The following is a 15,545-nucleotide window of genomic DNA, read 5'->3' on the forward strand; positions in this document are numbered from 1 at the left end:
GTCAAAGAATAGTAAGTTTTGTCTGCCACGATCTGTTTTTGACAAACCCATGTTGGCTTCTAGTAATACCTTTGTTTGTTTCTGGGCTGTTTTATTATCAATGGTTTTATTATCTTGTCCAGGATCTTCCCAAGTATTGATCTCAGGATGATTGGCTTGTAGTTTCCTGGTTCCATAGTTTTCCTTTTTTTGTAGGATTTTACAAAATGTACAAAATATTTCACGAAGAAGTCAGGATCAAGTAGCCATGATGGGAGGGAGTTTATAAGTGCAAAATCAGAAGAAGGAAAAAAAGGGAATCGGCAGCAGCTTTGCATCTCACTTCAGCACCCCCCAACTCATGGGTGGCTTGTGCCTGATCCCCAGGACCACCCTCACCCCCGAGGCACCTCCACAACCATTGCCTAGGCCAGTGGTGGTGAACCTATGGCATGGGTGGCACTCAGAGCCCTCTCTGTGGGTACGCACACCATCACTCAGAGCCCTCTCTGTGGGTACGCACACCATCACCCCAGCCCCGCCACCCCCCATGGCCCCCTCACTCAGAGGTGGCACTCAGAGCCCTCTCTGTGGGTACGCACACCATCACCCCAGCCCCGTCACCCCCCATGGCCCCCTCACCAGCAGCCCCCTGGAGGAGAATCACCCCGGGTGCAGCCTGCGTAGAGCAGCGCAGCCAAGGACATGGCAGCCGGGCAGCAGCGACAAGACTCTGCCCTCGCGCCCCATCACGTACAGATGATGCTGTGGGGTACGGAAAGAGGGCGTGGCCGCCATGACGCTGCTGGGTTGCCTGGGTGATTTGCTGTGATGGGCCGTGGAGGTGGTAGGTGGCCCTGCGGGGCAGGAGCGAGGCGGTTTTTGGGCACTCGGTCTCTAAAATGTTCGTCATCACTGGCCTAGGCCTCCCTCCACTTAGGGACCCTCAAGGTTAGTTAATGATTGCAACCAGAGTGTGGGATTGCGGTTGTGGATCGAAGTGGTCACGTGACCCCCTCGCCTAATGACTGTTTCACTGAACAACCGAAATTCCAGTCCCAACTGTAGTCATAAGTTGAGGACATCCCTCCTAGAGATGCGGGGGCTCCATCATTGAAGATTTTGTCTCGGGGGGAGGGGAATTGAGGACCCTACCCTGGGCAGAGGGTGGGACTGGAAGACCTTCACGGTCCCTTCCGAGGCTAAGATGTGATTTCTCAAACGGAAATATCATTCCCCATTTCTTTTTCTTTCTAACACCAGATAAAAGATTGTGACCAAAGATTTACCTGCGAGCCAACTATCAGCAGACAGTAGAAATTCAGCCCAAGGCAGCCAGTGCCAGAAAGGATGGAGCCTGGGAAACTCTTGGATCCCCCGTCAGACACAAGCAGCACTCCGGAAAACCATGAAAGAACCCATGAATGCGCAGAGTGTGGGAAATCCTTTGCTCGCAGGTCCCTTCTTTTGACCCACAGGAAGATCCATATGGGAAGTGGATCCAGTCAAGGTTTGGAGTGTGAGAAATCCTTCTCTGGAAAACAGATGAAAGATCTCAGAAGCCCCCTTAGACTAAAACCTCATAAATGTGAGGAATGTGACTTATGCTTTGGTCAAAAGTCACACCTTGTTACACATCAGAAAATCCACACTGGAGAGAAACCTTATCAGTGTCTGGAATGTGGGAAATTTTTCCGTCAAAAAGGCCATCTGGGAAACCATGAGAGAATTCACACAGGGGAGAAACCTTACACATGTTGGGAATGTGGGAGGAGCTTTTCTCGGCGTTCATATCTTTGGATCCATGAGAAGGCTCATGCAGGAATAAAACCTTACAAATGCTTTGAGTGTGGCAAATGTTTCACTCAGGGTTCAACTCTTCGGACTCATGCGAAAACACACAGAGGGGAGAAAAATGAAAAGTGCCTCGAATGCGGGAAATGTTTTTCCAGAAAATCATATCTGGTAGAACACCAGAGACTTCACACCGGAGAGAGACCCCATAAATGCCCAGAATGTGAGAAACGATTTATGTATTCTTCTGAACTTCGGACGCACCAGAAGAGGCACAAAGGAGAGAAACCCTATCAATGTGGGGAGTGTGGGAAAAATTTTCTTACACGAAGTGAGTGTCAGAGTCATGAGAGAGTCCACACAGGGGAGAAGCCGTACAAGTGTGAGGAGTGTGGGAAGTGCTTTACCAAAAAAGAAAACCTTGGAATCCATGAGATACTCCACACAGGAGAGAAGCCGTACAAGTGCATAGAATGTGGAAAATGTTTTGCTCTAAAGGCATACCTTTGGAGACATCATAAAACCCACGCAGGGGAGAAGCCATATCAATGCATTGAATGTGGAAGATTTTATTCTAGCACATCAGCCCTTAGAAGTCATGTGAAAATTCACACGGGGGAAAAAAACTACAAATGTTTAGACTGTGGGAGAGCATTTGCTCGGTCATGTCACCTTACAAGTCACAGCCGAATCCATACTGGAGAGAAACCATAAATGCTCAGAGTGTGATAAATGTTTTTCTCGGAAAGATACTCTTGTGTTACATCAGCAAATCCACACCGGAGAGAAACCTTACAAGTGGAGTGTGGGAAATGTTTTGCCCAACCTTCAGCACTTCGCATGCACATCAGAAGTCACACAGGAGAGCGGTCTTACAAGTGTGTAGAGAAAACTTTTCACTGTAAATCACAACTAAAAATGCATCAGAAAGTCCATAGCAGAGATAAACCTCTTCAGTTGTGAACAATGTGGGAAAAACATTTTTTCAAAAGTCACACCTTACAATTTACCTGGAATTTTACACAGTGGGAGAGGCGAAAACCTACAATTGTTTGGCGTGGGGAAAATGTTTTTCCTAGTCAAGTAACCTCAAATCCCATCAGTGTACACCATGAGGGACAAGGCCGTAAATGTTGGGAGTGTGAGGTTCACAAAGTGGCATTAGTATATTTCCAGAGTAATTACACAAAAAAGTCATAAGTGTATGGGGAGAATATGTAATGTTTTGCAGAGTATAGGTCAGGGGTAGGCAACCTTGGCTCTTTTATGACTCGTGGACTTCAACTCCCAGAATTCCTGAGCCAGCATGGCTCAGCTTGGAAACCTCTCCCTTTCCCCTCAGCATGGCTGGCTCAGGAATTCTGGGAGTTGAAGTCCACGAGTCATAAAAGAGCCAAGGTTGCCTACCCCTGGTATAGGTAGTCCTCAACTTAGACCACAACTGGGAATGGATTTCCGGTCATAAATTGCTACAGTCATAAGTCAAGGCATCCAGATGTTTTTGTTAATTCTTATTAGGCCTTTGTTGATCAATAAGGAGAACTAAAGGTTTCGAGATGAGAAAAGGAGGGAGGGGTGGAACAAATGTGCATCTGATTGTTTTATTTATTTAGTGATAAAAGTGTTGATGTTGAATATATGCTGGCTGAGAATGAAAAGGGAAAATTTTCTTACTATCTTTTTTGGAGGGATTTTTTTTCCACATTGTCTTTTTCATATGTACAGTACATGCATGCACATACAGTATATTCAGTATATAAGTGTGCAAAGTGTGCAAAAGCTTTTCATTGCAAATCACAGCTAAAAATACATAGGAAATTCCATAGTAGAGATAAATCTCTTCAGTCATGCACAAGGTGGGAAACATTTTGTTCAAAAGCACACCTTCAGGACACAGTCACAGAGGGGAAACCGTACAATTGTTTGGTGTGGGGAAAATGTTTTTCCTAGTCAAGTAACCTCAAATCCCACCACAGAGTACACAATGAGGCAACAGGGCATCAAGTATTGGGATTGCAAGAAGGCTTGGCTCACAAAGCAGCAGCACTAATAACTTGCCAGAATAATTACACAAGAGAAAAGAGTTACAAGTGTTGGGGAGTGTAGATTATGTTTTGCAGAGCGCAGTTAGTCCTCAGCTTATGACTGCAATTAGGAACAGATTCCCAGTCATAGATTTACAAAGTCATCCCTTGTGGTACCCATGTGACAGGATCTGATTTTATGACATCCTTGAGGTCAGAAAGCAGTCCTAAGTAGAAAGACATTCTTCCAAATTTGCATTTTCTGCAACAACAGCAAAAATAAATATTGCAAATTGTGATCCGATGGCTGCAAGATTATGGAACTGGTGGTAAAAGCCAGCCGGTTGCCAAGTGCTCATAATTGGTCAGATAACCTGGGTGGGTGGAGGGGAAACATTTTACAGTGGTGTGGAAAAGGTGTTCCTTGAAATGAGACAATTGTTGTCATACATTTGTGAGTCCCCACAAATGTAGCATGGAAAATGTTTGATCCTGAAATCTTTTCAAAAAACCCAAAGCAATTCATAATTGTGGCAAAGCGAAGTGAGAAGAAAGTTCCCTGGCCTGGGTGTTATTTAAAAAAAATTGTGATCTTGAGGGGGGAAATAGCCTCCAGATGCCACTTAAGCCTTAGGGCAGTGGTTCTCAACCTTTTTAATGCCGCAACCCCAACCGGTCGTAAGTCGAGGACTAAACCGGTCGTAAGTCGAGGACTAAACTGGTCGTAAGTCGAGGACTACCCAACCGGTCATAAGTCGAGGACTTTCCCTGCCTGGGAGCGCCGCGCATGCGTGGTTCCGCCCCCTACACCGGCCGAGGCGTAGCTGGCAAGCGGCAGAGACGGAGCAGGCCGACCACCAGCTGGCCCAGCCCAAGGGAGGTAAGGCACCCGCCAGAAAAGGGGGAAAAAAATGGACAAAAAAATGGCGGACAGCCTTGCTTGGCGACCCCCATGAAATCGTCGATCGACCCCAAATGGGGTCCCGACCCACAGGTTGAGAACCACTGCCTTAGGGTCTCTTTTACCCCCTTATCCACCCTCGGCCCTCTCGTATTCCCAATGGAAGAGATCCGGGTCACCAGCTCTGAACTGGGACAGGAAATCTTTTAGGATTGTAAAGAAAAACTTTTAAGCTTTCATGCAAGTTTGAACCGTATGGAAAGTCCGTAACCTTTTGGCCTGGGATTTTATTTTAAAAATTTTCAGGCCACTGTGCAGCCTTAATAAAAGCATTTCCACTATCCTACAGCCTGTTGTTAATGTCTCCGGAGTGCACTTTTCTTGCATTGTTCACCAAAGTGGTGAATAATGCTAAGGGAGGGCTTAGCTCACTTCCTGGGCTGAAAGGGAATCATAGTTTAAGGTCGCCCTCTGACTCTGGGGCAGCGAAGTCCCAAAGCATCATGGCAGCTCCCGGTCTCTCCCTCCTGCCCCCCCCTTCGACGCCCCCCTCCTGGGAAGTCGGAACCGAAATATTTTGCAGCTATGCTTGCTTTTTAAGAGAAATGGGATGAAATGCTTTGTGCAGAGGCTTTTCTGAGACTGGAAAAAGAAGGAATTCCAGAAGGAAGGTGAAATTCTGGCTTGAGTTATGAGGAAAAGAGAGGAAGGACATGTTGACTGAAGAGACTTGGAAATTATGTTTGCAACCTTGCATGGAGGAGATTATGTGGCAACCTTGCATGGAGGAGAAATCCCCTCCCCCCAAAAATCGGGGGGATCTACAGGGTAGGCCACCTTGTCTCTCTTTTATGACTCGTGGACTTCAACTCCCAGAATTCCTGAGCCAGCCATGCTGAGGGGACAGGGAGAGGTTTCCAAGCTGAGCCATGCTGGCTCAGGAATTCTGGGAGTTGAAGTCCACGAGTCATAAAAGAGCCAAGGTTGCCTACCCCTGGTCCATAGTATCTTCAGCAGCCACGGATGGATTAACTGATTGATTTAATTCAGGGGTCTTCAAACTTGGCTCTTTTATGACTTGTGGACTTCAACTCCCAGAATTCCTGAGCCAGCCATGCTGAGGGGAAAGGGAGAGGCTTCCAAGCTGAGCCATGCTGGCTCAGGAATTCTGGGAGTTGAAGTCCACGAGTCATAAAAGAGCCAAGGTGGCCTACTCCACATTAGGAAATGCATGGGGGGGGCAGGTAAAGGAGTTGGGGGCTCCTGGCAGATTCTGCTTCAGTTTCCCCCCCCCATCCCTAGAGATCCCCAGGAAAGGGGCTCTGGGCCAGCCCCTCCCCCTCCATCCTCTGTCAGGCTCCACAAACATTTAGCAGTGGAAGGGCCCTCCACATGGGAATGGAGGGGGGGGCATCAGGGTTTCCTGTCACTTTTCTGACTTCTTCCTTCCAGTGATTCATCGGAAAGCCGCCTCCATCTGCGCTTTCGGGAGCATCTGCCCAGCTGCACTTCCAGGATCTTTGGATCCACTTGAGGCTTCTTCCCGGCTCTTCCCACTGGCACTCCCCCAACCTCGGCTGCAGGGAAGACTCCGCCCGGCTTGGTTATAAGTGTGGGAAATGGTTATATAAGTTTTTTCCATGCCGTTGTGACTTCAAATGGTCCCTAAACAAATGGTTGTAGGCCGAGGACCACCTGCATCCTGATTGTCGGAAGCGTTTCACGCAGAGCCCAAATTTCCTGAGACACTGGAATATCCACACGCAGCCATTTCCAAATCACGTCCGTTGAGATTTCCAGGAAATCTAGAAAAAGGGGGGAAAGAGGAACCTGACTGCAGAGGAATTTCACACAAAGGGGAGATATTTCCAATAGGCAGCTTGGTGCAGTGGTTAGGGTTAGCTTAGCTAGGCTAGGGGCAGAGGGCCTAGTGCAGGAGTAGACAACCTTGGCTCTTTTATGACTCGTGGACTTCAACTCCCAGAATTCCTGAGCCAGCCTGGCTCAGCTTGGAAACCTCTCCCTTTCCCCTCAGCATGGCTGGCTCAGGAATTCTGGGAGTTGAAGTCCACGAGTCATAAAAGAGCCAAGATTGCCTACCCCTGGCCTAGTGCAAGGGCAAAGCAGCCAGGGGGACTGACCGCCTTCTCTGGGGCTTCCCCACTGCCTTCGGGAGGTCAGCAGGGAAGGTCACAAACGGTGATCACACCTCAGTGCGGCTCTTTGTAATGCGGTAATTGCAAACCAGGCATGTAGCGCAAGTGGGGCTGTAATGCCTGCAACTTCTAGGATCAGCCATACGTCCATTTTTTTTTCAGAACCGTCCAAATTCTGAGCGGTTGATGGATGGACGTAAACTGAGGACTACTCGTACTTTTATCTAAACACTGCAGGGCATGTGGATGAGATTTGGGGCCCAAATGTAACAATATTTATCTTAAAAGTATATAATGTGGAGCAGGAGGGTCAAACTGCCGGCCCACGGGCTGAATGTGTCATGCCGAAACCGCGGCCATCCCATTGCTGGCAATGGAAAAGAAGTCGCAATACGTCACGTGACGTTGCGAGTTTGACACTCCCGATGTAGAGTAGCGAGTTCATCTTGCCCATTACGGTCGCTCAGTTTTAATTATGCTTGTGACTGTGAGGATAAACTATTGGAGGGAGGGGGATGCAATCTCATAAAGGCCAAGGTATTTAAATATATAAAAAACCAGCAGGGCAGTGGAATTTTGCACGTTTTTGTGGAAGGTTCCAGAAGTGAGAGGTCACCACCAAGAAGGCCCTGCATGGTTGATTGTTTCTTTAGAACAGAGTTTTTCTCAAACTTGGGAATTTTAAGATGCGTGGATTCTTAACTAGATGATTTGAACATCTCGTTCAATACTTACATTCCATGGATATTTGTAAATAACATTTGTTGAACTTTCACTTTCCTCCTTTCTTCCAATACCTTCTGAGCTTTGTCCAAGGAGATCCAGAAAAGCACGATATTCAGTTCTCTGCCCCTACATTCTGTACCACAAAACAGACCCCACACCCAGGATCAACTTATGCTTATGAGATCAACTCCGGTCAGCCCCAACCTACTCCTAAGAATTGTCCCAAAGGTGCTTTTTCAGGAGGCAACTGGACATTCTTGTTTTTTGTTTTTTTTGAAGATGTTTCACTTTTCATCCGAGAAGCTTCTTCAGCTCTTGACTGGATGGTGGGGAAGGGAAGGATTTATACTCCTTGCAGACAGCCGGTCATTTGCATTCTTTTAGAGAGTCGTTGAGGCCACTTGGAGGTTTATCTGTGTCTTCAGGGTCACCTGAGTAGGGCAAATGGGTGTGACTGCAGGATGTTTTTCTGCCCCGTGTCCCTTCATGGTGGAAGACAGGCGCAGGCTGTTGGGCATGAGTCTGCGTTGCCTGCATCTCTACACACTGCATCTCACTTATTGTTTACACTACTCAGGTGACTCTGAGGATACAGATAAACCTCCAAATGGCTTCAACGATTCTCTAAAAGAAGGCAAATGACCAGCTGTCTGCAAGGAGTATAAATCCTTCCGTTCCCCACCATCCAGGCAGAGCTGAAGAAGCTTCTCGGATGAGAAGCGAAATGTCTTCAAAAAAACCCGAGAAAGTCCAATTGCCTCCTGGGATAACCGTGACCTAGATCAGTGATGGCGAACTTTTTAGAGACCGAGTGCCCCAAAACCGCCCTCCCACCGTCGTCCCCGCTCTGCCCTGCCCACTGGGCCACCCACCACCTCCACGGCCCGCTACAGATCACCTAGGCAGCCCAGCAGCGCCATGGCGGCCACGCCCTCCATCCTTGCCCCACAGCATCATCTGCGCACGACGGGGCGCAAGGGCGGAGTCTTGTCCCTGCTGCCCGGCTACCATGTCCTTGACTACGCTGCTTCGTGTGGGCTGCGCCCAGGGGTGACTCTCCTCTGGGGGGGGGCCTGCTGGTGAGGAGTGGGTCATGGGAGGAGGCGGGGTTGGGGCGACGGTGCGTATGCCCACACAGAGGGCTCTGAGTGCCACCTCTGGCACGCGTGCTATAGGTTCGCCACCACTGATCTAGATGATTTCCACAGACACCCTAAGAAAATTGTATTAGGCATACACAGCACCCTTCAGGAGATCCTGCAAGGACGGAGAGGGCAATTGTGTGATCACACAACCCCGTGTCTCCTCTCACAGCCCCCACTGCTTCCTGTAGGGAAGAAGAAGAAGAGACTAGCCAACTGCAGACCATCTACCGAAAGCGTATTTATTGCGAGAAATAAGTGCTAATGATCTGATCCCGGACTTCCGCGCCTTGAGGGTCTTGCTCCACCATGTTGTCGGTCTCCAGGTACGGAGGCACGGGGACCTCAGTGTCCACCCCTTGTCCTCCATTGAGGATAGGCAGCTGGCGCCTCAGGGCCATGTTGTGAAGCATGGCGCAGACGACAAAAACCTTCGCCACCTTCTCCGGGCGGAGCATCAAGCGCCCCCCGGTGGAGTGAAGGCAGCGGAACCGCATCTTGAGCTGGCCGAAGGCCGTCTCCACCACCATCCGCGTCGTCTTGTGGGTGGCGTTGTAGCGCGCCACGGGCTCGGGGCCGTCGTCGGGGTGCGGGGTCATGAGGAAAGGGCGCAAAGGGTACCCAGAGTCGCCTGTGGAAGAGAGGGAGCAAGTGTCAGCAGGCAAGAGTTCAGGCAGTCCTCGAGTTAGGACAGTTTGTTTAGTCACCATTTGACGTTTCACAGACTTATGACCATTTTTCACACTTATGACCACTGTGGCATTTCCCCCGTGGTCACGTGATCAAAATTCGGCCACTTGGCAACTGACTCGTATTTATGACGGTCGGAATGCCCTGGGGTCACGCAATCCCCTTTTGCGACCTTCCGACGAGCCAAGCCCATGGGGAAGCCCAGATTCACTTAACAACCGTGTTACTAACTTAACAACCGCAGGGATTCACTTGAACAACGGTGGCAAGACAGGTTGAAAAATGGGGCATAGCTCACTTAGCCGCTGTCTTGCTTACTAACAGGAATGCGGTGGTCATAAGTCAAGCCGTCAGCCGTCGTTGCGTCATCCCTACGGTCATGTGACCAGAATTCAGGTGCTTGGCAACTGACTCGCATTTATGACGGTTGCAGTGTTCCCGGGATCACGCGATCCCCTTTTGACCAGCCAAGTCCATGGGGAAGCCCAGATTCACTTAACCCTGTGACTAATTTAACAATTGCAGGGTTCACTTTATGAACGGTGGCAAGACAGGTCGAAAAATGGGGCAAAGCTCACTTAACAACTGCCTCACTTAGCAAGAGCGGTTTGGGGGCTCAATTGTGGTCTTAAGTTGAGGACCACTTGCATTAAAAGTTAGAGCACACTTGGCTTTACAATGTCTATTTTGGCAAGTGCGTGAGCAGTGGTGGCGAACCTGTGGCATAGGTGCCAGAGGCGGCACTCGGAGCCCTCTCTGTGGGCACACGTGCCGTTGACCCAGCCTTGTCTCTCCACCGTGACCCCCTCCTCTCCAGCAGCCCCCTGAAGGAGAGTCGCCCCCATGCATGGCCCACGCGGAGCAGCGCAGCCAAGGACATGGCAGCCAGGCAGTGTAGACAACACTCTGCCCTCACGCCCCATCGTGCACAGTTGATGCTGCGGGGCGCGGGGAGAGGGCGTGGCTGCCATGGCGCTGCTGGGCTGCCTGGGCGATCTGCGGTGGGCCCTGGAGGCACTGAGGGCAGGCGGGGTGGAGCGGAGCGGGGGCGGGGCCAGTTTTTGGGCACTCGGTCTCTAAAAGGTTCGCCATCACTGTGCGTGAGTCAAGGCCTGCTTGTCCCAAAGATGCTTTTTTCAAGAGGCAACTGGACTTTCTTGTTTTTCCTTGAAGACGTTTCGTTTCTCATCCCAGAAGCTTCTTCAGCTCTGACTGGATGGTGGGGAGATGGAAGGATTTATACTCCTTGCAGACAGCTGGTCATTTGCATTCTTTTAAGAGAGTCGTTGAGGCCACTTGGAGTTTTGCCTGTGTCCTCAGGGTCACCTGAGTGGTTCCACACCCATTTGCCCTACTCAGGTGACCCTGAGGACACAGATAAGTCTCCAAGTGGCCTCAACAATCCTCTAAAACAGTGTTTCTCAACCTTGACAATTTTAAGGCATGTGGACTTCAACTCCCAGAATTCCACAGCCAGCATTGCTGGCTGTGGAATTCTGGGAGTTGAAGTCCACATGCCTTAAAATTGTCAAGGTTGAGAAACACTGCTCTAAAAGAAGGCAAATGACTAGCTGTCTGCAAGGAGTATAAATCCTTCCATTCCCCCTACCATCCAGTCAGAGCTGAGGAAGCTTCTTGGATGAGAAGCAAAACGTCTTCAAGGAAAAACAAGAAAGTCCAGTTGCCTCTTGAAAAAGCACCTTTGGGACACCCCTGACCTGGATCTCCATAGACATTTTCAAAGAGAAGCGTCCCCTTCCTTGACACCATCCTCCTCTCTGAAAAATCCAATTGAATAGCCTAAGCCAGGACTAGGCAACCTTGGCTCTTTTATGACTCCTGGACTTCAACTCCCAGAATTCCTGAGCCAGCCATGCTGAGGGGGAAAGAGAGAGGTTTCCAAGCTGAGCCATGCTGGCTCAGGAATTCTGGGAGTTGAAGTCCACGAGTCATAAAAGAGCCAAGGTTCCCCACCCCTGGGCTAGGAAGAAGACTGCAATGTTCACAATGGCTGTGGAGAGTTGTCCCAAAGGTGCTTTTTTCAAGAGGCAACTGGACTTTCTTTGTTTTTCCTTGAAGACGTTTCGCTTCTCATCCAAGAAGCTTCTTCAGCTCTGACTGGATGGTGGGGAGATGGAAGGATTTATACTCCTTTGCAGATCACTGGACATTTGCATTGTTTTATGCTCTATTTGCAAGGAGAATAATAAAAATAAATAAATATGATGATGATGTTGGAAGGGACCTTGGAGGTCATCCAGTCCAACCCCCTGCTCAGGGAGGAAACCCTATACCATTTCAGACAAATGGCTGTGCAGTCTCTTTTTAAAAACTTCCAGTGTTGGAGTATTCACCGCTTCTGGAGGCAGGTTGTTCCACTGGTTAATTGTTCTAACTGTCAGATAGTTTCTCCTTAGTTCTAGGTTGCTTCTCTCCTTGATTAGTTTCCATCCATTGCTTCTTGTCCTGCCTTCAGGCACTTTGGAGAATAGCTTGACTCCCTCTTCCTTGGGGCAGCCCCTGAGATATTGGAACACTGCTATCATGTCTCCCCTTGTCCTTCTCTTCGTTAAACTAGACATACCCAATTCTAGCAACCGTTCTTCATATGTTTTAGCCTCCAGTCCCCTAATCATCTTTGTTGCTCTTCTCTGTACTCTTTTCTAGAGTCTCAACATCTTTTTTACATCGTGGTGACCAAAACTGGATGCAGTATTCCAAGTGTGGCCTTACCAAGGCATTGTAAAGTGGTATTAACACTTCACGTGATCTTGATTCTATCCCTCTGTTAATGCAGCCTAGCACTGTGTTGGCTTTTTTGGCAGCTGCAGCACACTGCTGGCTCATTTATTTATTTATTTATTTTATTAATTACATTTATATCCCGCCCTTCTCCTTGCGGACTCAGGGCGGCTGACAATTGGATAAAATACTAACATATTATACATATTATACCTAATTAAAATTTGATTAAATTTCTAAGTGATTGTCCACTAGGACTCCGAGGTCCCTCTCACAGTTACTACTATTGAGCAAGGTACCCCCTATGTCAACGCTGCAAATACTGTTAATCAGACACATGACACCCTATACTATACTAATCAGATACATGACACCCTATACTATACCTATACATTTGGTTTTTCTTGCCTAAATGTAGAACCTTACTTTTTTCACCATTGAATTTCATTTTGTTAGACAGCACCCAGTGTTCAAGACTGTCCAGATCCTCCTGTATCTTAAGCCTGTCTTCTGGAGTGTTGGCTATTCTGCCATCCTTCCATTCCCCACCATCCAATCAGAGCTGAAGAAGCTTCTTGGATGAGAAGCGAAACGTCTTCAAGGAAAAACAAAGAAATTTCCAGTTGCCTCCTGAAAAAGCACCTTTGGGACAACCATGACCTGGATGACTGAGAACCTCCATAGACATCTAGGGCTGCTTGTACTCTGGGGGATCCCCCCTTCCCAACCGTCCCCGCTTCAAAATGGACACCTCGCCCTTCCCCCCCCCACCAGGAGGCGCTTACCCAGAAGCCACCCCTTCCCTTCCGGCCACGACTCCAGCAGCCTTTGCAACTGGGAGAGCTGGAAGATCCGAGCGTCATGGACGCTCCCGGGGAACTTTGCCAAGACGTGGGTGAAGCAACCCGAGGCGTCGCAAGTGGCCTGCACATTGAGGCTGTGGAAGTTGTGGCAATTTCGGTACAGCGCCGGCATGTCTGCGGGGGCTATGATAGGCACATGGGTGCAGTCCACAATCCCAATGACGTTGGGGAAGCCCGCGATGTCGAAGAACGCTTCCCTGGTCCGCCGCAGCTCCGAGTCGGTGGTGGGAAAGGTGATGTGCTCGTGGACGTGGCGCAACATGGCCTCCAGGAAGGCATCCAAGCAGCGGCTGACGGAAGATTGGGACACCCGCAGGTTGTCTCCTGTCATTCTCTGGAAGGAGCCGGTGCCCAGGACCTGCAGGGCTATCAGGACCTTCTGTAACGTCGGGATGTGCCGGCGACTCGCGGAGGCCCCGTCCAGGTAGGGGGCCAGGAGAGTGCACAGATCCTGGATGGCCTGGCGGTCCAGCCGGAAGCGGGTCAGGCACTCCTCGTCGGACACCTGGAGCTCGTGGGTGCGCATCCGGATGAGGCGGGTCCGACGTGGAGGCCGTCGGCTGTGGAGCTCGAGGTTGGTGGCGTAGACCAGGTCCAGCAGGCCTTCGTCATCCGAGCTGCCCTCTTCCGGGTAGAGGGGGAGAGGAGCCCCCCTCCGGGGCTCCACCTGCCTGAGAGCTCCTGCAGGGCCACAAGCAGAGGAAGAAGAAAAAAGAGGCCGTCAGCTCATGTTATTTCTCGGATTTATATGCTGCTGTTATAGCTTTATATATATTATTCATAATATACAGCATATCTCTCTCCTATCGTCCGTCCGTCCGTCCGTCCGTCCGTCCGTCCGTCCGTCCATCCGTCTCTATCTATCTATCTATCTATCTATCTATCTATCTATCTATCTATCTATCTATCTATCTATCTATCTATCTATCTTTCTCTTTCTTTCTTTCTTTCTTTCTACTTACCTACCTACCTCTCATCTCTATCATATATCATCTCTTTCTCTGCCTACCTATGTAAGAAATGTCTGTCTGTCTGTCTGTGTCTGTCTGTCTATCATCTATCTGTCTGTCTGTCTATCTACTTATCTACCTACCTACCTGCCTTTCATCTCTATCATCTATCTCTTTCTCTATCTACCTAAGAAATATCTACCTAAGCAATATCTATCTGTCTGTCTATCTGTCTACCTACCTTCCTAATATTTATACAGTAAATAAATATAAATATGCTGTTTTGAAGGCAAAGGGTGGTCACACCAAATATTGATTTGATCTGGATTTCTCTTCTGTTCATTTCTTTCCTTTTTGTTAAAAAAGGAAATATTTAACACTTACATTTCTGAAAGCATTCTTAATTTACAGCATTTGGGCAAAACTGCCTAAAACTTTTTCACAGTACTGTATATATACACTCTACTCTATCTATTCTATTCTATTCTATTCTATTCTATTCTATTCTATTCTATTCTATTCTATTCTATTCTATTCTATTCTATTCTATTCTTATCCTATCCTATCCTACTCTACTCTACTCTATTCTGTTCTATTCGCAGTAATTGAGGCTTTGACATTCTTAAGAACCTTTCATACTGTTCCTCCACATCATACTAAGACAGTCCTCAATTTACAATCATAACTGGAACTGGAACATCCATTGCTAATTGATGCAATTCTTAAATGAACTGTGCCCAATTTTATGACCTTTTTTTTGCTGTGGTCATTAACCGAATCATCGAGGTTGAATGAATCACATGGCCGTTAAGCGAATCCAGTTTCCCCCTTCGACTGTGTTTGTCAGAAGCCCCCTGAGAAGGTCGCAACCGGCAACGACGTGACCCTGGGACACTGCAACCGTCATAAACTTTACCTGTAAGCCGCCCTGAGTCCCTCGGGAGAAGGGCGGGGTATAAATGGGATTAAATAAATAAATAAATAAATAAATAAATAAATAAACACATTCCAGTTGCCGAGTACCCAAATTTTGATCATCCGACAACGGGAACGCTGCAAAGATCGTAATTCCAATGCTGGCCGCAAGTCCACAAAAAAGAGCTACAATTCAGATTTACTCCAAGAACCAAACAAGATGGAGAAATCAAGATGGGCCATCCCATAACCAGGCGAATTGGGATGCTACCTAAATTGCTGTGTTCCTCTTCGTCAGTTTCTTGCTTGGCTTCTCTGAAAAGAGGTTCTGGCACCGCGACGGACGGAGGCTGATCAGCCTCGGCTTCTGGAGAATCCGCGTTATCCATCTCAAACAGCCCGAGCACCTGAAACAGCAAAGATCCTGTTTCAGAACAAGATCGGGAACGTACGAAGAACGGTCGCAGGAATTGGGTTTGGCTACGCTAGGGCAAGGGTAGGCAACTTTGGCTCTTTTATGACTCGTGGACTTCAACTCCCAGAATTCCTGAGCCAGCATGGCTCAGCTTGGAAACCTCTCCCTTTCCCCTCAGCATGGCTGGCTCAGGAATTCTGGGAGTTGAAGTCCACGAGTCATAAAAGAGCCAAGGTGGCCTACTCCTG

General features: G+C 48.6%; 2 protein-coding genes across 2 annotated transcripts; one reads left to right on the plus strand and one right to left on the minus strand.

Annotated features, from left to right (window-relative positions):
- Positions 1 to 1,329: 1,329 nt before the first annotated feature.
- On the plus strand, positions 1,330 to 2,736 carry LOC107300474 (oocyte zinc finger protein XlCOF6.1). Its single transcript, XM_015829800.1, has 3 exons — positions 1,330 to 1,576; positions 1,685 to 2,435; positions 2,523 to 2,736. Exons 1-3 carry the CDS (start codon positions 1,330 to 1,332, stop codon positions 2,734 to 2,736), a joined length of 1,212 nt encoding a protein of 403 aa, XP_015685286.1.
- A 6,224-nt stretch (positions 2,737 to 8,960) lies between these two features.
- On the minus strand, positions 8,961 to 15,289 carry LOC114923692 (putative nuclease HARBI1; the record flags this gene model as incomplete). The annotated part of the gene is made up of 3 exons (XM_029287005.1): positions 8,961 to 9,353; positions 12,940 to 13,698; positions 15,154 to 15,289. Coding segments are annotated over 3 exons (1,284 nt in total), but the record flags the coding sequence as incomplete, so codon positions are not given.
- Positions 15,290 to 15,545: the final 256 nt, after the last annotated feature.

Source organism: Protobothrops mucrosquamatus, unplaced genomic scaffold, assembly GCF_001527695.2.
Source record: "Protobothrops mucrosquamatus isolate PMUCROS unplaced genomic scaffold, P.Mucros_1.0 scaffold7186, whole genome shotgun sequence".
NCBI classification, from domain to species: Eukaryota; Metazoa; Chordata; class Lepidosauria; order Squamata; family Viperidae; genus Protobothrops; species Protobothrops mucrosquamatus.